Source organism: Cherax quadricarinatus, chromosome 48 (genome assembly GCF_038502225.1).
Source record: "Cherax quadricarinatus isolate ZL_2023a chromosome 48, ASM3850222v1, whole genome shotgun sequence".
Taxonomy (NCBI): Eukaryota; Metazoa; Arthropoda; class Malacostraca; order Decapoda; family Parastacidae; genus Cherax; species Cherax quadricarinatus.
The window spans coordinates 18,476,353-18,498,540 of NC_091339.1; the positions used below are offsets into that span (position 1 = coordinate 18,476,353).

The following is a 22,188-nucleotide window of genomic DNA, read 5'->3' on the forward strand; positions in this document are numbered from 1 at the left end:
AGCGATGTATGTCAGAGACAATTTAAATTGTTGTGTTAGACAAGATATTAAATTAGAAGCGTCAGCCACTGAATCTGTTTGGTTACAGCTTCTCGAGGGCCGAGAAAAACTAATTTTGGGTGTGATTTACAGGGCCCCAAATCTTGATAGGGAGTGCAGTAAACTTCTATGGGACGAAATTCGTAAGGCATCTACATACGAAAATGTTGTGCTAATGGGAGATTTCAACTATAGACAGATTGACTGGAGCAATTTGACAGGAAATTTAGAGTCAGGTGACTTTCTTGATACGATCCAGGATTGTTTTTTAAAACAGTTTGTGACAGAGCCAACTAGGGGAAATAACCTCCTTGACTTGGTTCTTGCCAGTAGGGAAACACTAATTAATAATCTTGAGGTTAATGATGAGCTTGGGGAAAGTGATCACAAATCACTCAGTTTTAATATATCATGGAATTCCCCTAATAATGGCAATCAAGTCTCCGTCCCTAACTTTCGCTTGGCTGATTTCATAGGACTGAAAAATTACTTAGGTGGGCTGAACTGGAATGACCTGACTAAGGGTCAGGTAGGTGGTGATGGTTGCCGATATGATGCTTTCCAGGGCATAGTTCTAGCTGCTCAGTCAAATTATGTTCCAAATAGGGAAATCAGATCAAACAAAAATGATCCTAAATGGATGAACAATAGATTAAAATATCTGATTGGTCAAAAGAGAGGCATATATAGGCAAATCAAAAGAGGAGAGGGGCAATTGAGAAATCGATATATTCAGTTAAAGAGAGAAATAAAAAAGGGAATTAGAAAAGCAAAAAGAGATTATGAGGTTAAAGTTGCAAGAGAATCGAAGACTAACCCAAAAGGATTCTTTCAGGTATACAGAAGTAAGATCAGGGACAAGATAGGCCCACTCAAAAGTTCCTCGGGTCAGCTCACTGACAGTGATAAGGAAATGTGTAGAATTTTTAACACATACTTCCTCTCAGTTTTTACACAGGAGGATACCAGCGATATTCCAGTAATGATAAATTATGTAGAACAGGACGATAATAAACTGTGCACTATTAGGGTCACAAGTGACATGGTCCTTAGGCAAATAGATAAATTAAAACCTAATAAATCCCCAGGCCCTGATGAACTGTATGCAAGGGTTCTAAAGGAATGTAAAGAGGAGCTTAGCACACCTTTGGCTAATCTTTTCAACATATCACTACAAACTGGCATGGTGCCAGATAAGTGGAAAATGGCAAATGTGATACCTATTTTCAAAACAGGTGACAGGTCCATAGCTTCGAACTATAGACCAATAAGCCTAACCTCCATAGTGGAAAAATTTATGGAATCAATAATTGCCGAGGCAGTTCGTAGCCACCTTGAAAAGCATAAATTAATCAACGAATCTCAGCATGGTTTTACAAAGGGGCGTTCCTGCCTTACGAATTTATTAACTTTTTTCACTAAGGTATTTGAGGAGGTAGATCATGGTAATGAATATGATATTGTGTATATGGACTTCAGTAAGGCTTTTGACAGGGTCCCACATCAGAGACTATTGAGGAAAATTAAAGCACATGGAATAGGAGGAGAAATTTTTTCCTGGATAGAGGCATGGTTGACAAATAGGCAGCAGAGAGTTTGCATAAATGGGGAGAAATCAGAGTGGGGAAGCGTCACGAGCGGTGTTCCACAGGGGTCAGTGTTGGGCCCCCTGCTGTTCACAATCTACATAAACGACATAGATGAGGGCATAAAGAGCGACATCGGCAAGTTTGCCGATGACACCAAAATAGGCCGTCGAATTCATTCTGACGAGGACATTCGAGCACTCCAGGAAGATTTGAATAGACTGATGCAGTGGTCGGAGAAGTGGCAGATGCAGTTTAATATAGACAAATGCAAAGTTCTAAATGTTGGACAGGACAATAACCATGCCACATATAAACTAAATAATGTGGATCTTAATATTACGGATTGCGAAAAAGATTTAGGAGTTCTGGTTAGCAGTAATCTGAAACCAAGACAACAGTGCATAAGTGTTCGCAATAAAGCTAATAGAATCCTTGGCTTCATATCAAGAAGCATAAATAATAGGAGTCCTCAGGTTGTTCTTCAACTCTATACATCCTTGGTTAGGCCTCATTTAGATTATGCTGCACAGTTTTGGTCACCGTATTACAGAATGGATATAAATTCTCTGGAAAATGTACAAAGGAGGATGACAAAGTTGATCCCATGTATCAGAAACCTTCCCTATGAGGATAGACTAAGGGCCCTGAAACTGCACTCTCTAGAAAGACGTAGAATTAGGGGGGATATGATTGAGGTGTATAAATGGAAGACAGGAATAAATAAAGGGGATGTAAATAGTGTGCTGAAAATATCTAGCCTAGACAGGACTCGCAGCAATGGTTTTAAGTTGGAAAAATTCAGATTCAGGAAGGATATAGGAAAGTACTGGTTTGGTAATAGAGTTGTGGATGAGTGGAACAAACTCCCAAATACCGTTATAGAGGCCAGAACGTTGTGTAGCTTTAAAAATAGGTTGGATAAATACATGAGTAGATGTGGGTGGGTGTGAGTTAGACCTGATAGCTTGTGCTACCAGGTCAGTTGCCGTGTTCTTCCCTTAAGTCAATGTGACCTGACCTGACTAGGTTGGGTGCATTGGCTTAAGCCGGTAGGAGACTTGGACCTGCCTCGCATGGGCCAGTAGGCCTTCTGCAGTGTTCCTTCGTTCTTATGTTCTTATGTTCTTATGTTCTCAAAGGAGGAGCTCTTGATCTAGGGAATTGGATCTGTGCTCCAGTTCGATGAACTGAACGTGAATACCTTCCATCCCCCCACATGCGCTGTATAATCCTACGGGTTTAGCGCTCCCCATGATTATAATTACAATAATAATCCATTTATAGCATGTGGGTATTCAAAGGACCCCAATAAAAATAAGTCACTGACTTTTTTGAGTTATCCTGGGTTCGCATATGCTGCTATGTATGATAATCTATGTATCTATATTTGTGTATACCTGAATAAACTTACTAAAACTATGTATAATCTTACGGGTTCAGCGCTTCCCCTTGATTATAATAATAATAATATGCTTATGGGGAATCTCTAAACCAGTAAAGGATCATACAGCGCCTGAAGAATGCGAGCTAATTAGGTTCAACTTTATAGAAAGTAGCTCCAATTCCTTGGATACAGAGCCTATCAAGAGTAGGTCTATCATAATTTAAATTACTGGAGGCGACGGTAACGCGTCGGTCAACAACGACCCACCGACCACTCCGCTCCTATATATTTACATTTATTTATCGTTTCGTAAATATGAGGACCCCATGGAATCTGCTGTGACCTGAGCCGGGTAATTGCTAGGAGACTGCATTAATATTTAAGTTAATTAGGTAGACAAAGCGTTGTAAGCGATGTGATAATGCTGGTTGTGGGAGGATGGTATTTGCGCGGGGTGTCACTTTAGCCCTGCAGTATTTCGTCTGTTAAGTGAGTAAATACGCTATACTGTACTTTGTCTGTTGAACACCTGTTGAAGTAGTGTATAATCTTTAATTCCAGATATTTGTGAGTCATGTGATGAGTGAGGGAGGGAGATATGATGAGTGGTAAGGTGACCCGCCGCGCACCTCCTTCCCACAGGGCCTCCATCTTGCTTCTTCCACTTGCAGTAAAGCACATTTATGCAAAACAAGCTTTTATTATGACAACCTTTCGCTTCATCAGAGTGAAATGTTGTCACAATAAAGGCTTTTTCACAATATCTGTGGCTTGGTACCCTGGTGTTGGCATGTGTCTTGTATGGTGTTGTGTGGCGGGTCACACTCACACAGTCTCATGTAACACCTGCTGCACCTCACCTCTAATAAAACCTTTCTTAGCATCCACTTGATGAAATGTGCTACCTAGTACACCACTGTCTAGTTTTATTATATGTGAAACAGTGGTAATGCGTTGGGTTGACAAGAGGAAAGTCCCGGGTTCGATTCCCGGGTGGGTCGAGATATACAGGAACATCCCCATACAGTTACCCCTCAAGGAAGGTTCCTTGATGCTGGTGAGGGCCTCTTGATCTAGGGAATTGGGTATGTGCTCCAGTTCCCTAAATTAAGCCAGAGTACCTTCCACATCCCCCCACAGGCGCTGTATAACCCTACGGGTTTAGCGCTTCCCCTTGATTATTATAATAATAATAATCCATACAGTTGCTTATGTTGTTCATCCAGCAGGAAATAGGTACTTAGGGGTTTATTCCTGTATGGCCCATTCAGATTTGGACCTAGTTTATATATATATATATATATATATATATATATATATATATATATATATATATATATATATATATATATATATATTATTTAATAATGGGTGTTGATTGACTTGGGGGTTCTTGGCGATGACTCTACTCAATATAAGACTCAATATATTTTCTTTCTGTCTGAATATAAGACAACCAGTGAAGAGGCGGGGCCAGGAGCTAGGACTCGACCCCTGCAACCTCAACTAGGTGAGTACTGTTTTACTTCCTTTATCCTAATCTTAAAAGACCCAAAAGGTCACATGATTCAACTTAGTTATCCTAGGTTAAATTTACATAACTACATATATATATATATGTATGCCTATAATGTGTGTTTGTGCCCTCAGCTATTGTGCAGATTTAAACTTATATCTGTAAACCATTGTAAGCTGGCCTAACTAAAAGCCTGTCAGTTTAGCAATTTATTTGATTATAATAATTAATAACTAAAAACTTGTGTCTATTCACCCATCAGCCATGTACTTATTATATAGAAAGCCCCATGTTATGTAGAGCATTTTGGACAAATTAGGTTAATTTTGAGAAGTATACAGTATTTAAAAAAATAAGCAAATTGAAAATAGACTAAGGTGGTAGGTACATCTGGCAATGCAATTTGGGCACCCAACTGATGGTCAAATAGGGTCAGCCTAAAAATTTCCTTTCCTACTGTGCTAACTTTGCCTTCATCCTGCTCTTTGCCATGCAGTGCTGAATAGCCCACCCAGGGTTAGGACTTTCTGTGTATTTAATCATTGTAATACACTACTCTTTTATCTTGGAACCATCAAAATATCTTTTCTTTGTGAATTAATTTCATTAGAGAAGTGGAGGATATTGTAGGTTAAGTTATCATAAATAGTCCACTGTGTATCTATAATGTTTATGGTATATGCAATTACTGATATTTTCTTTCTGTCTCATGAACATGTAGGATGATATTCAAATCATACAGACTTCAAACATTCACTATACACTTATCTTTGCTTTCCTGTGCATTTCCTAATAGTTCTTAGCCCTGTAGTACAGTATTTACTTTCTGATTTATTAAGCGTAGTCTGAGACTGAGCTGTGGGGGCAGTGACCCTTAGAACCATTAACCAATAATACTTATAATTTTGTAACTTTTCAGTTCTAAATACAATTTTTTTTTTTTACACAGAATTTGACAAGGTTAGGTTAAGCAAAGTACTGTACTGCAATATCTCCATATAATACTTAATTAATTAAAGAATTAAACTAGATAAGTACTCCTTTACCAAACAATACTTTTCACTCTTAATTATGGTTAGATTTAGCTTAGCACTTTTGTTGTAAAAATGGTTATTATTTATTTATTTATTTTTTACACGTCGGCCATTTCCCACCGAGGCAGGGTGACCCAAAAAGAAAGAAAACCCCAAAAAGAAAAAAAACTTTCATTATCTTTCAACATTTTCACCATCACTCATACATAATCACTGTCTTTGCAGAGACCCAGATATGACAGTTTAGATAGTCACTCCAAACTGCCAGTATCCCGAACCCCTCCTTTAAAGTGCAGACATTGTACTTCCCATTTCCAGGACACAAGTCCTGGAAGATGTTATCAGCAAATTTTGTTGAAAATAAGAAAAAGTTTTGGAGTGAGATTAATAAGTTAAGAAACCTAGGGAAAGAATGGATTTGTTAGTTTAAAATAGGAGAGGAGAGTTACTGAATGGAGAGTTAGAGGTATCAGGAAGATGGAGGGAATATTTTGAGGAATTGTTAAATGTTGATGAAGATAGGGAAGCTGTAATTTCGTGTATAGGGCAAGGAGGAATAACATCTTGTAGGAGTGAGGAAGAACCAGTTGTGAGTGTGGGGGAAGTGAGTGGGACAGTGAGTAGAATGAAAGGGGGTAAAGCAGCTGGGATTGATGGGATGAAGATAGAAATGTTAAAAGCAGTTGGGAATATAGTTTTGGAGTGGTTAGTGTTTTTATTTAATAAATGTATGGAAGAGGGTAAGATACCTAGGCATTGGCAGAGAACCTGCATAGTTCCTTTGTATAAAGGCAAAGGGAACAAAAGAGAGTGTAAAAATTATAGGGGAATAAATCTGTTGAGTATACCTGGTAAAGTGTATGGTAGAGTTATTATTGAAAGAATTATGAGTAAGACAGAGAGCAGGATAGCAGATGAACAAGGAAAGGTAGGGGGTGTGTAGACCAAGTGTTTGCAGTGAAACATATAGGTGAACATTATTTAGATAAGGGTAAAGAGGTTTTTGTGGCATTTATGGATTTGGAAAAGGCACATGATAGTGTGGATAGGGGGAGCAATGTGGCAGATGTTGCAGATGTGTGGAATAGGAGGTAGGTTATTGAAAGCAGTGAAAAGTTTTTACGAGGATAGTGAGGCTCAGGTTAGAGTATGTAGGCAAGAGGTAGATTATTTTCCAGTAAAAGTAGGCCTTAGACAGGGATGTGTGATGTCACCATGGTTGTTCAGGATATTTATAAATGGAGTTGTAAGAGAAGCAAATGCTCGAGTGTTGGCAAGAGGTGTGGGGTTAAAAGATAAAGAATCTAACACAAAGTGGGAGTTGTCACAGTTGCTCTTTGCTGATAACACTATGCTTTTGGGAGTTTCTGAAGAGAAGTTGCAGAGGTTGGTTGATGAGTTTGGTATGGTATGTAAAAGAAGAAAATTAAAAGTGAATATAGGAAAGAGTATGGTGATGAGGATAAAAAAATTAGGTAACAGAAGATTAGATATCAGATTGGAGGGAGAGAGTATGGAGGAGGTGAATGTGTTCAGATATTTGGGAGTGGACATGTCAGCAGATGGGTCTATGAAGGATGAGGTGAATCATAGAATTGACGAGGGGAAAAAGGTGAATGGTGCACTGAGGAGTCTGTGGAGACAAAGAACTTTATCCATGAAAGCAAAGAGGGGAATGTATGAGAGTATAGTTATACCAACACTATTGTATGGGTGTGAGGCATGGGTTGTGAATGTTGCAAGAAGGAGAAGGCTAGAGGCAGTGGAGATGTCATTTCTGAGGGCAGTGTGTTGTGTGAATATAATACAGAGAATCTGTAGTTTGGAGATTAGGAGGAGGTGTGGGATTACCAAAACTATTATCCAGAGGGCTGAGGAGGGGTTATTGAGATGGTTTGGACATGTAGAGAGGATGGAACGAAATATAATGACTTTGAGAGTGTATAAATCTGTAGTGGAGGGAAGGCAAGGTAGGGGTCGACCAAGAAAGGGTTGGAAGGAGGGGGTAAAGGAGGTTTTGTGTGCGAGGGGCTTGGATTTCCAGCAAGCATGTGTGAGCATGTTAGACAGGATTGAATGGAGACAAATGGTTTTTAGGACTTGACGTGCTGTTGGAGTGTAAGTAAGGTAACATTTGTGAAGGGATTCAGGGAAACCGGCAGGCCGGACTTGATTCCTGGGAATGGAAAGTACAGTGTCTACACTCTGAAGGAAGTGTGTTAATGTTGCAGCTTTATAACTGTAATGTAAGCATGCCTCTGGCAAGATAGTGATGGAGTGAATGATGAAAGTTTTCCTTTCTTGGGCCACCCTGCCTTAGCAGGAAACAGCTGATGTGTTAAAAAAAAAAAAAGTCCCAAAAACCATTCGTCTCCACTCACTCCTATCTAATATGCTCATGCATACTTGCTGAAAGTCCAAGCCCCTCACCCACAAAACCTTTACCCCCTCCGTCCAACCTTTTCAAGGATGACCCATACCCCACCTTCCTTCCCCTACAGATTTATCTGCTCTCCAAGTCATTCTACTTTGATCCATTCTCTCTAAATAACCAAACCACCTCAACAACCCCTCTTCAGCCCTCTTGACTAATACTTTTAGTAACTCCACACCTCCTAATATCCACACTACGAATTCTCTGCATAATATTTACACCACACATTGCCCTTAGACAGGACATCTCCACTACCTCCACCTGCATAATGTGGGCAAGAAGTGGGCTGCAAAGCTCTGATAACTAAACAAGTTTCAGTGGTAATAAACTTAGCTGAAGGCAGTTTCATACCCTAAAATGAATTCTTATTTTTAGGGGGGCTATCTTGCTAGAAAAGGACTCTTGGTACCATGTCCTTATCTGGGGTCACTTCCCTCCTTTGTTTTTTAATGCCACTAGGACCAGCTTGAGAGTCACTGGACCCCTGTCACACAAAATAACTGTCCAGAGTGCTATGTTTCTGGCATCTCTTTAAGATTTGCCTAAAATGGGACATGGCATTGTCATTGTAAAAGCTGCCATAACTGATTGCAACAGCTTTCTCAAGGTGATGTTCCTCCACAAATGAACGCACTTTAGTCCACATTGCACAAATCTCCTTAATCTTTGAAGAAGGCACCTTCTTCCATCTCTCTTCCTCCTCCTCTGAAGCAGTTTTCCTGTTGCTGTTGCAGATGAAGCTCTTTCAGCTCATCTTCGCCACTCACATCCAACCCCATGAAATTCCCCAGTGTCACTGTTGATTGCACAAACCCTTCAAAATCCTTCTTTTGGACACAGTCTGGCCACAGTTTTCTCCAAGCAGAGTTCATCGTCCTGGAAGTCACTCCCTCCCAAGCCTTATCTGTAAGGCTTATGCAGTGGAAGATGTTGAAGTGATTCTTCCAGAAATCTCTTAGGGTCAATTCAGAGTCAAAGCACCTCTGAAACATTCCTTTGGTGTACAGTTTTTTGAAGTTTGCAATGATCTGCTGGTCCATGGGCTGGATGAGAGGAGTGGTGTTAGGAGGCAAGAACTTCACCATTATAAGACTGAATTCCTTAGACAATTGGTCTTCCAAGTCTGGAGGATGGGCAGGAGCATTGTCCACTAACAGGAGGCACTTGAGTAGCAATTTATTATTCAGGAGGTATTTCTTCACACTCGGGCCAAACACTTCATTGAACCATTCCAGGAAAATTTCCCTAGTGACCTATGCCCTACTGTTAGCCTTCCACATCACACACAATTTACTTTTGACAACACTGTTTTTCTTGAACACTCTGGGATTTTCAGAGTGATACACGAGTAAAGGCTTCACTTTGAAATCCCCACTAGCATTACCACACAACAAGAGAGTTAGCCTGTCTTTCATAGGCTTGTGTCCTGGGAGTGCCTTTTCCTCCTGTGTGATGTAGGTCCTCTTTAGCATTTTCTTCCAAAACAGGCCTGTTTTGTCATAACTGAACACTTGTTGGGGTTGGAATTTTTCAGCCTCTACATAACCTTTGAATTCCCGCACAAATTTTTCAGCCGCTTGTTTGTCTGAACTGGCACCCTCACCATGCCTTACAACACTGTGTATGCCACTTCACTTCTAGGATTTTTTGAACCAGTCTTTGCTGGCCTTAAATTCACCAACATCAGCACTCGTTTCAGGCAGTTTTCTTTATGAGATCGCCATGCAACTGCCTTGCTTTTTCACAAATTATCGACTACATAACACTATCTCCTGCTAACTCTTTCTCTCTGATCTACACCAACAACAATTTCTCCACTTCTTCAGTTGTTTGGGATCTCTGTTTGGTTATCACATTCACCCCTTTCGCAACATCAGCGTCCATGATTTCTTTTCTCTTTGCCACAGTGGAGCTGATCGTTGATGGCACCTTCCCTTACATCCTGCCAAGTTTAGCAATGCATATGCCACTATCATATTTTTGAACAATTTTGTTTTTCACTTCTACGGTGTTCCTCACTTTCTTTACCAAAGGGCTGGCACTAGGTGCTTTCTTTGGGGCCATGGTAGTTTATTTAGTAGTCATACGCAATAAACAAGTGCCAAAAACACTGGATTATTATGAAATGTTTCGTATGACCTGGCAGGATATGTTCACTCACCGAGAAACAGCGCTACACTGCCTGAGAATGCATGAGGAAGTCGGCTTTGTCTGCCCACTGGGCACTGGACGGGTTCCATATGATCAACGAAAATGGAGGAAATCGATGAAAACAGAACCAAAATACTGTAGTCAGTGAAAATGGAAATCGGCGATATCAGAGATCAACGAAAAGGGAGGGTCCACTATAATTGTTATAACACAAATGTGTGTAACATCCATTATTTGAATGATTTTTTCTATGAGAAAATAGGTTCCAAAGTGGAGCATACATTTGATAGTTGGGACCCCCAAATGTAGGAGCCTTAATTTTTTTTAAGATATACTTTTCAGCTTTTATAAAAGAAAATACAGTATGATAAGCTTATGACTAGGGATAGTCAAGTGATGTACTGTACCTAGAAACATATTGTCATATGTTTTATTTAATATGGTAAGTTTTTTAATAAAAAAAAAGCTTACCATAAGGATAGTAAAATGGTAATAGTATTTATAAATGAGGACCCATCTTGACACTTATAGCAGTTAAAATATTGAAAGAAATCAGTACAGCATTTCAGCTCATTGTTTAACATTAATTTATTAAATTTATTATTAATAAAGGCTTTGCTGAATTTTTTCACCATTCCTCAGGTTATTCTCTGAATACTGCTATGACTTACCGGTAAAGATGTCAGTGTTTGTAGCCGGGGAAGAGGCTGACAACCCATCACAGACACGATGCCGTAAAAAATATGAGACAAAATACAGGTGAGTTATTTTATATCATAGCAATTCTTTTTCTCAGTCTATCTAAAGTTCAAAATGTTTTAAAGGCTTAGAATTTTCCATACTGAATTAAAATGATGCAATAGAAGTTCACAGGTAAAAGCTCAAATTTTTCGATCCTGGTCGTTTAGTCAATCTGTTTGTAAATTTTTATTCTCTTCCTCAACATTAATTTATCTGAATAGTCAGAAATAAATGTATAACTTGTTAGAAAATGCTTTATAATAAATAATTTATGGTAATAATTTTTGACAAATTATTACCATAAATTTAATCAACATTATTTTTTGGCATATGGTAGCCCTCTCTATATAGTAATATCATGAGTAAATGTGTTTTTTCTTTGGTATGCTTTAGTATGCTTGATGCCAAGAACAACTGTCTATAGGTTCTTAGCAGAATTTTTTGAATTACAATATACAAATTTCAACTCGTCAGCAGCACGTTTACTGCACTTAATTAATGCAGTACATCACTGTACAGTACTATAAAAGAAAAAAGAAAAAGCTTGGCCTTATAAAAAAAAATCATAAAATTTGTAAAGTTTACTAAAGTAATGTAGTTTTCAATATTTTATTTAAGACATGCTGTTCAATATTCACTATAAAAATTTTTTTGCAGTATCAAATATGAAAGTGAATATGAATGGGTTGGACCATCATCAAAAGGCGAGATATATGCTCTTTGCCGATGGTGCATGGTAGACATCTGCATAAAGTCAGTGGGCGCTAAAGGTCTACGTGATCATGAGATTACCGGACGTCACAAACAGAAAGCTAGTGATCGTCCACCTCCACCACCTCCACCTCCACCTCAGCTTAATAAGTATGTAGAAAGATCCAAACACAAAAGTGCAGTAAACACAGGTCAGTGGCACAAATGAACCTCACTTGATGCTCACTTCCAGTTAATGTGCTGGGTAACATGCAGTTGGATTTCATTGACTTTAGGGCTCATTTGTAGAGACTTGGAAAATATACTGCACTTTACCAAGTTCACTGAGGCACTGTTAAATAGGGCTTCATCTAATTAATCTTGTCTGTTATGAAATTTATTATTTTTATTAATGACTTTTCTTCAGATGCCTTCCTTTTGGCTTTCAGAGCACATATTAGCATCGTATTTTAGGCATTTTTATGTGTATGTTTAATAAAGGGTACTTTATCAGGATATTGCATTCAACAAAGAAAATAGAATAAAAGCTGAAATATTATATATAATTATAACAGGTAAATTTACTAGTACAGTGGTACCTTGACTTGCGAGTTTAATTCGTTCCACGACTGAGCTCATTACTCAGTTTGCTCGTATATCAAATCAATTTTCCTTACTGAAATTAATTGATATGCCATTAATCCGTTCCAGTAGAATTCCTGGCTCTTGGGAGGCAGGAGAAAATACTTCAATATAACACTAATATCAACTCTGTGGCTTATTTATCCATCACACTTGATCTAATATGACATAATAAACAATATAAATAACATGGAAACATGAGTTGGAGGTATTGGGTTGATGGCAGGAATATTTTGAGGAACTTTTAAATGTTGATGAAGAAAGAGAGGAGGCAATTTCATGTACTGGCCAGGGAGGTATAACATCTTTTAGGAATGAAGAAGAGCAGGATGTGAGTGGGGGGGAGGTGCGTGAGGTATTACGTAGAACGAAAGGGGGTAAAGCAGCTGGAACTGACGGGATCATGACAGAAATGTTAAAAGCAGGGGGAATATAGTGTTCGAGTGGTTGGTATTTTTGTTTAATAAGTGTATGAAAGAGGGGAAGGTACCTAGGGATTGGCAGAGAACATATATAGTTCCTTTGTATAAAGGGAATGGGGACAAAAGAGATTGTAAAAATTATAGGGGAATAAGTTTACTGAGTATACCAGGAAAAGTGTACGGTAGGGTTATTATTGAAATAATTAGAGGTAAGACAGAATGTAGGATTGCAGATGAGCAAGGAGACTTTAGAGTGGGTAGGGGATGTGTAGATCAAGTGTTTACATTGAAGCATATATGCAAACAGTATTTAGATAAATGTAGGGAAGTTTTCATTGCATTTATGGATTTAGAAAAGGCATATGATAGAGTGGATAGGGGAGCACTGTGGCAGATGTTGCAAGTACATGTATATGGAATAGGTAGTAAGTTACTAAATGCTGTAAAGAAATTTTATGAGGATAGTGAGGCTCAGGTTAGGGTGTGTACAAGAGAGGGAGATTACTTCCCAGTAAAAGTAGGTCTTAGACAAGGATGTGTAATGTCACCATGGTTGTTTAATATATTTATAGATGGGGTTGTAAAAGAAGTAAATGCTAGGATATTGGGGAGAGGGGTGGAATTAAATTATGGGAAATCAAATACAAAATGGGAATTGACACAGTTGCTTTTTACTGATGATACTGTGCTTATGGGACATTCTAAAGAAAAGTTGCAAAGGTTAGTGGATGAGTTTGGGAGGGTGTGTAAAGGCAGAAAGTTGAAAGTGAACATAGATAAGAGTAAGGTGATGAGGATATCAAATGATTTAGATAAAGAAAAATCATATATCACATTGGAGAGAGGGAGTATGGAAGAAGTGAATGTTGTTAGATATTGGGGAGTTGACATGTCAGCGGATGGGTTTATGAAGGATGAGGTTAACCATAGAATTGATGAAGGAAAAAAGGTGAGTGGTGCGTTGAGGTTTATATGGAGACAAAAAAATGTTATCTATGGAGGCAGAGAAGGGAATGTATGAAAGTAGAGTAGTACCAACACTTATATGGGTGTGAAGCTTGGGTTGTAAATGCTGCCGTGAGGAGGCGGTTGGAGGCAGTGGAGATGTCCTGTCTAAGGGCAATGTGTGGTGTAAATGTTATGCAGAAAATTCGGAGTGTGGAAATTAGGAGGTGTGGAGTTAATAAAAGTATTAGTCAGAGGGCTGAAGAGGGGTTGTTGAGGTGGTTTGGTCATTTAGAGAGAATGGATCAAAGTAGAATGACATGGAGAGCGTATAAATCTGTAGGGGAAGGAAGGTGGGGTAGGGGTTGTCCTCGAAAAGGTTGGAAGGAGGGAGTAAAGGAGGTTTTGTGGGCAAGGGGCTTGGACTTCCAGCAAGCGTGCTTGAGTGTGTTAGATAGGAGTGAATGGAGATGAATGGTTTTTGGGACCTGACAAGCTGTTGGAGTGTGAGCAGGGTAATATTTAGTGAAGGGATTCAAGGTAACTGGTTATTTTTATATAGCCAGACTTGAGTACTGGAAATGGGAAGTACAATGCCTGCACTTTAAAGGAGGGGTTTGGGATATTGGCAGTTTGGAGGGATATGTTACATATCTTTATATGCTTCTAAACTGTTATATCTGGGTGCCTCTGCAAAAACAGTGATTATGCATGAGTGAGGTGAAAGTCTTGAATGATGATGAAAGTATTTTCTTTTTGGGTCACCCTGCCTCGGTGGGGGACTGCTGACTTGTTGAAAAAAAAAAACGATATATATGTACTCTAGAATGAACAAAATACGTCATTATGTGACGAGTGGTGGCGGCCACTCCTGAGGTAAAAATAATTACCACTCTGACCATATCTTCCCATTCTTGCACTTCTGAGGTCTTTTTATAAGAGAAAACAGAGTGTTTGTGAGGCTAACTGTGCTAGATAACTAGTTTCATAAGGAAAACACTGAAACAAAAGCAATTTTCTTGTGTCTTTCTGCGATTCAATGGACATCATCCTTTTCTTCTCAGCACTGTCCTTTGCACTTACTTTCTTAGGACCCATGGTTAGAAAAAAGAAATTTGGCAAAATAACTGCACCAAAAGCACAAAACCTGGGATGCTGGGTGGATGTTGTGGTGTTCACTGCACCAACTAGTGGTGGCATATCTGAAGCTCACTCATAACTCAGATTTTGGCTCATAACTCAAAGCAAAAAATTGACCAAGCATTGGCTAGTAACTCGGGAAAACTCATAAGTTGGGGCACTCGTAAGTCAAGGTACCACTGTGGTTTGAATATTATGAATACAGAAAAACCAATGTTAAATTGTGTTTAGGAGTACGTATGTGCTTGTACTGCCTCACTCAGTAGCATGTGAAGCTTAGTGGAATACATTTAAATATATATTTTGAAGTTCTGCTAGTACATATCGTGAATTAGAAGATGGCATATGAGGTGGCTAAGTAAGATGTTTAGTTGATATAGTTCTTAAGAGAAGCATCTTTTTGTTCTGATTCTAGTACCATATATAAAGAGAAAGAAAGGGTTAAGAAAAAACTTTCTTGTAAAATTTAATTATTTGTCAGTGCTGTGTATCCTGTGTTGGAGGTTGAGGGAGGGGTTGAACAACATGGTGAACTTCCTGGCTCGCCCCGACCTGCAACACCTCAAACTCCAAATACTCCTCTAAGCCCTCATGAGGAGGACTTGCCTCACCCTCAAACATCATTACTGGACTTTGGCACTCAGCTTCCAACAGCCCCTTCTGATTCTGCAGCTTCCACATCATCTGGGGTGCCTCCTGCTCGTACCTCTACTGTTCAGCCAAAGGTAAATGTGAAAGTTGAGAGTTTTATGAGCTATATAATGTTAGATATTTGTTGTATTTGGTACCTATGTGGTTCACATGAAAGGTTGGAATGGAAATAAAACTGAAAAGAAGGTTTTATTATATAATATTGTCAAATTTTGAGGGAATAGACTCCTATCTGTTAGTGCTGCAGTAATCCACAGTGCTAGTAAACAGTAAGGTGAAGGTAGAGAGTAGCACAGTGATTATCAAAAATTTTCAGGTAAATTTTGTTTGTGTGGTCTTAAGGTAGAATATGGATTTCATCCCTTCAGAAATATTTTATTTGTACAGTGTAAGTCAGTCCAGTACTTTTTACCTGAAAATTTGGCCATACAGACTCAACCTGTATTCAGGTATGTATATACAAATTAAGTTAAAAATATTTGTTAAAATATTTGTTTGAAAAAAAAGATACTGTACAAACGAACGTAAGCGATAAAATAAAGGCATATTGTACATAGTACCATTTTATAAAAAGCCTTTCAATTGTTGTTCCATTGAATTTTGAGGGTTTAATATTAACTACCCTGCCTCAACATTTGAGTTTGGAGTCCATTCATTAGTTCATTCAAAAATAATAACTGGGGGATATGTTCGGTTTTTAAATCTTGCAGCTCAGTCTAGAGGTGTAAGCATGTCTAGTCTTATTTATTTTTTCAACCGTTCTTGGAAATAAGTGAAGAAGTAAGCTACACAACAGCATGTATTCAGTGTTTCTGAAACAGTTAGTTTTTTTATATTGGAAGATACATATGGCAGAAAGCACAGTCTCGTATCTGTGTTACTGAATCAGAGCTTAGCAACCCCACACATTTCTCCTCATGCCAAGACATGGAGATTATTATTGTTATATTCATGGGATAAACCATACCCCCGGCTGGGATTGAACCCGCGGTCATAGAGTCTCAAAACTCCAGCCCGTCGCGTTAGCCACTAGACCAGCTAGCCACAATAAGATTCATCCAACTAGGTATATTTCTACACCATAGGAAAGTTAGCACAGGCACCTCTGTGACCACAAATGCAAGTTTTTACAGACGAATCTCCAACTAGCGTGGCCGTGACGAACTCTAGCTCAAGTCCCTTCACTGCCGTCAACATGACTCAAGAAATCGTAATGACACGATTGCAAATAAACCATACCCCCGGCCGGGATTGAACCCGCGGTCATAGAGTCTCAAAACTCCAGCCCGTCGCGTTAGCCACTAGAGCTAGAGTTCGTCACGGCCACGCTAGCTGGAGATTCGTCTGTAAAAACTTGCATTTGTGGTCACAGAGGTGCCTGTGCTAACTTTCCTATGGTGTAGAAATATACCTAGTTGGATGAATCTTATTGTGGCTAGCTGGTCTAGTGGCTAACGCGACGGGCTGGAGTTTTGAGACTCTATGACCGCGGGTTCAATCCCGGCCGGGGGTATGGTTTATTTGCAATCGTGTCATTACGATTTCTTGAGTCATTCATGGGATGTGCTTAAGTCATAGGAGTCATTCAATGCCTGGGAAGTAGGGGCAATCAGGTTTCATCCAAGGAAGGGGAAGGTAGATCTAATTCCTTGGATCAGGAAACTTTCAGAATCAAGGTATCTTCTGTTGAAGAGAGAGAAATGAAGATGCTTCCTGTACAATGCAGTATGTGTTGAGTATGGTTTAAGCAGTTATTTGATGTTTCATATTGGAAGAGGAATGTAGAAATACATATAGTGGTGATATAGTATTTAACTTCATTCGTGTCCCAGAACTCACCCCCCCAAAAAACATCTCTCCAATACCAAAACATATAGCATTCTATTTTTCTGAATTACACAGGAGATGCAGTGTGTTCCAGTATATGACATTGGACAGTTTCTTTTCCAGTTTTAATGTACTCTTGGTATCAATAGTGTTGTCATTAATGGATTTTCTTTTTAAACTCAACTAACAGCTTCTGTTCTTGATGAATCCAAGAAAATTGGGCTTGGCTTTGTGTTAATATTGATAACATGTTTTGTAATCACTGACATAGTATTTCTAAATAACCTCTCTGGTTGTACTGGATGACCAAGTCGGTACTGTATGCTGAGCTCTGACAAAAATATTTTGAGGATGGGCTGGCTATCAAAATTAAATAAGAATTTGACTATCCAGAATATACTAATTAGATTGTGCATAAACCATTCTGCTTTATAAATATGATTTTTTTAGTGCAGTAGTGCATAGGTGCATAAATGGAAACTTTCAGGTATATCATTGATCTCATGTACAGGAGGACCCCACTTATACAGCAGGTTAGGCTCCAGGCTACTGCTGTAATGCAAAAATCACTTTAAAGTGAAACATAGCCTTTCTTCACTTTCAAATGCATATAAAAGCCTGATAACATGCTTACATTATCATATATTAAGTGAGCAATAGAGCTAGGCCTAAACAATGCATATACATACATTACTTCTTTTTTTTTTCAACAAACTGGCAGTATCCCACCAAGGCAGGGTGGCCCAAAAAGAAAAAAGAAAGTTTCTCTTTTTAAATTTAGTAATATATACAGGAGAAGGGGTTACTAGCCCCTTGCTCCCAGCATTTTAGTTGCCTCTGATGACACATGTGGCTTACAGAGGAAGAATTCTGTTCTACTTCCCCAAGGAGATAAGTGGAAATGAACAAGAACAAGAACTAGTAAGAAAATAGAAGAAAACCCAGAGGTGTGTGTATATATATGCTTGTACATGCATGTGTAGTGTGACCTAAGTGTAAGTAGAAGTAGCAAGACATACCTGAAACCTTGCATGTTTATGAGAAAGAAAAAAAGACACCAGCAATCCTACCAGCATGTGAAACAATTACAGGTTTCCATTTCACATTCGCTTGGCAGGATGGTAGTACCTCCCTGGGCAGTTGCTGTCTATCAACCTGCTATTTAAACATACATTTCTTACCTTAAAATATTTTTATCCTTAGCATTTAGTGAGTGGTGAATATATTTTTTGAAGGAAGTCTGAATTAATGAAGAATGGGGCATAATTGAAACCTGCTTCATTGGCAAAATGCCGTAAAGCAGGGCCCACCTGTAAATTTAATGTAAAGTATCTATAATTGTCCAGCCTGTCTCATACTCAGCACAAATTCCTTTTCAACAGCTAGCTTTCTTTTTCTACCTATTTTTTTGAATCTCAGTCACATATGATTGTAACAAATTGCTCATGCTATACTGTCACACCTTGTCTACCATTATACATTATCAACTAGGACCAGAATTAAGTAGTATGCAAGTCTTAGAATTAGTTTGCCCAAAATACTTTGCATAATAAATGGCTTTCTTTTGAATGTTCAGTGTTATCATATTGTATATATCATAATCTTATTTAAACTGCAACCAGATGAACTGTAAGCCTAACCATTGTAACATCTCTGTATGTTTCTAAGAAATGAAAGATTATCATTTTAGAAACAGTGGAATAAGTCCATTGGGCACAGAATTGCCCAGTATTGCTATAATGTGCTGGGTGATTGATTTTGACAACAATAAAAAAAAAACACTGGTTACAGAATTGTATGCTGTTGTTATGATCGCCTGGATAAATTGATTTTGAAAACAACAGACAAAGTCCTTTGCTTACATAATTGTCTTTCATTGTTAAATTCATGGCATAATAATATCATTATTTGGATTTATTAGACAATTGGCATTACTAGACACCCTCTTCACCCCCTCCCATATTCCCCAATTAGTTCGTTAAATCAAGGTTTCACTAACAATTGATTTTGTGCAAGAACATACTGCTTTCAGGTTGGAGAGTCATTGGTTATTGAATATGATGACCCAAATGCATGTAACACGACTGTCCTGCCAGCATCAAAGGCAACAAATGGAGGCACTACTTCAATAAAAAGAGAAACAGAGGAGAAATTCACTGTAAGCACAGATGACCTCACATGTAATGTCTGTGGTCAGGAGTACACACAATGGACACAGCTCAAAAAGCATCTTGTGGACCATATTCTAATGGCAAAGAATTCTGCTGATAATAAGACTAAGGTAATTGAAAATTTTTATTACTGTGCAAAACAACCACAGGGGGTTTTGCATCTTTTATTGCTTCTCCACAATTATTGCATTACATTACTGTATTAAGTGGCAGCTAACCTATTTTATTTTGAGGTATAAATCATTTGGTTAATGTTTAATTTGCTGGAGTTTTTCTATAAGGCTGAAAAAAATTTACTTTGGGAGTAATTACCGTCTTACTAATGATAGGTTTAGTTCGAAGAGGAAGGAGATTATTATTTATTGTATTGACAAAAAGTTGAGTAAAGCATTTCTGGTCATGGGATTAGATCTAATATAAATTGTCATGAATAAGTAGATACTTTATGGAGTAATTAAAACTGCTGTTGTACACACACTAGTTACCATTTCATTTATAAGTCTATTCTATACATCTTTGACCTCCTCCTCCTCCTCCTCCTCTTCCTTATTATCTGTAGTCTCCTACCCCACCTTTCTTTTAACAATTGCTTATATCTCTCAGTCTTACATATTGATGCCATCTCCCTCTCTTACATATTGATGCCATTTTCCTTGTACGTACTTCCTTTTACTTTTACTCTTAATGTATCTAGAAATTGGTGTCATATTAGATGCTAAATAGAAAGCAGTGCTATACATGAAAAAAATAAAAATCTAAAATAATTGTCATCTTTTCCAGGTAAACACACGAAGCAGAAGCAGGCCATCAACTAACAAGAATTTGAGTCGACCATCTCGAGCTGTGCAAACGGCAACACAGAACCAGCAAAAACAGGTAAGTTGTTGGCACTCAAATTAATAACCTGTTTATTTGGCATATATTAAAATCCAAAAAAAAAATCTGAAACTCTGATGATACCTTTTTTGTGCAATGTAGGAACCCGACTCTAATGAAACGGCAACTACAAAACGGCGTGGGCGGCCTCCTGGTAGCCGGAATAAAGCTCGCACCATCTCGACCAACCCACAAGTGAACCATGCAGCACCAAAAAGAAGTGCCCGTCAACGTACTGTGCAGAAGAATAACCCGGTCCAGGAGGCTGCTATTGATGATCCCTTGTATGAGGAATCTGATGCTTGTGAGATGACTCTCACTGCAAGCCATGTAACCATTAAGGAACATGAAGAGGAAGAAGATTTAGAAGAGGAAGAAGCAAGGTTTTTAATTCACTAAGATAAACTGTACTGTACTTAGTTATTATACCCTACCCTACAAATAATCTTTTGTTTAATCTATTCTGCTCGTATCATTTTCAATAGCTAATTTTGACATCATACTTTAAACAGATGCTGTTTGAGTCCATTCACATTTGATTATTTTAATCTGTTAAATAGTATATAATTATTTTAACTACATCAGCCATTTTCCACCTTGCACCATCCATGCCGCTTCAGGATTCAAGTCTCGCTAACTGGTTTTCCTTGAATTCATTCATAAATGTTTCCATGTTCACACTCCAACAGCACATTGTCATAAAAACCACTTTTCTCCACTTACTCCAGTCTAATATATTCAAACAAACCTGTTGAATTTTTAAACCCATAGCATTCAAAACTCTATATTCTCTCCCTCCAACCCTTGGCAGCTCGTAGCTAAAATTAGTGAAGGTGCTGCTTCAGAAAATTTTTAGCCAATGTTTTAATAGTGTAAAATGAAACAAGCATATAAAAGGTGTTGAACAGCTTCTTTTCTTAACTGTAACTTTCTCATGGAGAGACAACTGTGAAAACTTAAGCTCTTGAAGTTCACTTACAGTCACAGAACTCATTTCTTGGGGATGCAAGGAGGCCATGATTAAATTATTTAAATTTTCTGAAAAATAAAAGAACCAAGAAAAACTATGAATTAAATAAAATAGCTGGAAACATGATAATCATCTAATTCTACACTTTATCACATTCAAGAATATGGTACATGGTTTTTAAGCACAACGCACATCACTGAGTCAAAAAGAAACACTACCTTACACTTGCACAACAGGGTCAGCACTGTGTCAGTGACAGTTCTCTCTCTACCTAGCGTGCAGCGTCATATCTCGGACATGCGCATGCGCACAACAGCCAAACACCGAGTCGCTGGAACTGTGAAGTGCACAGTTCCATACAAGGATTTTTGTAATTTTTTCATGTACTAGGGCATGGCTGCTGACATTAAACTTGGGAATTATATAATGTACAAGTATGAAAAAAGAATTAAAGAAACAAAAGACTCATTATATTGAATGTTATCGATAATATTGAGTGAAAATAGGGGGTGCTGCAGTTCCACAGTGCCTGTACATGAGCCGCCACTGCTCCAACCCTTTCTGGGATGACCTCTACCCCTCCTTACTTCCACCCTACATTTATGTACCCTCCTAGTCATCCTGTTCTGCTCCATTCTCTAATGTCCCAACCACCTCAATAATCCCTCCTCAGCCCTCTAAATTATAATTTTGGCAGCCTCACATCGTCTTCTAATCATCATGCTCCGAATTATTTGCATAATATTCACACCACACATCACCCTCAAACATGGTGTCTCCATTGCCTTCAGCCTCCTACTTGCTGCAACGTTGAAAAGTCCTTGCTTCACATTAATATAACAGTGTTGGTACTACTGTACTCTGGTACATTCTCTCCTTTGTCTCCATGGATAAAGTTCTTTGTATCCACAGATGCCTCATCTGTTCTGTGGTTCACCTCATCATTCATAAATTCATCTGCTGACA

The 22,188-nt window shown here is 38.5% G+C and overlaps 1 protein-coding gene across 4 annotated transcripts in view; it reads left to right on the forward strand.

Moving 5' to 3' along the window:
• The first annotated feature begins 3,247 nt into the window (after positions 1–3,247).
• The window catches only part of LOC128696066 (zinc finger protein 37), a 50,154-nt gene continuing 31,213 nt past the window's right edge, over positions 3,248–22,188 (forward strand). The window contains exons 1-8 of one of the 4 annotated variants that reach the window (XM_053787083.2): positions 3,248–3,364; positions 4,465–4,522; positions 10,790–10,906; positions 11,546–11,749; positions 15,209–15,452; positions 19,238–19,486; positions 20,157–20,252; positions 20,355–20,635. In XM_053787083.2, coding sequence (XP_053643058.2) covers positions 10,827–10,906; positions 11,546–11,749; positions 15,209–15,452; positions 19,238–19,486; positions 20,157–20,252; positions 20,355–20,635 — 1,154 coding nt within the window. In that variant the 5' untranslated portion in view covers positions 3,248–3,364; positions 4,465–4,522; positions 10,790–10,826. The other 3 variants (XM_053787082.2, XM_053787085.2, XM_053787084.2) reach the window with 3 other exon arrangements.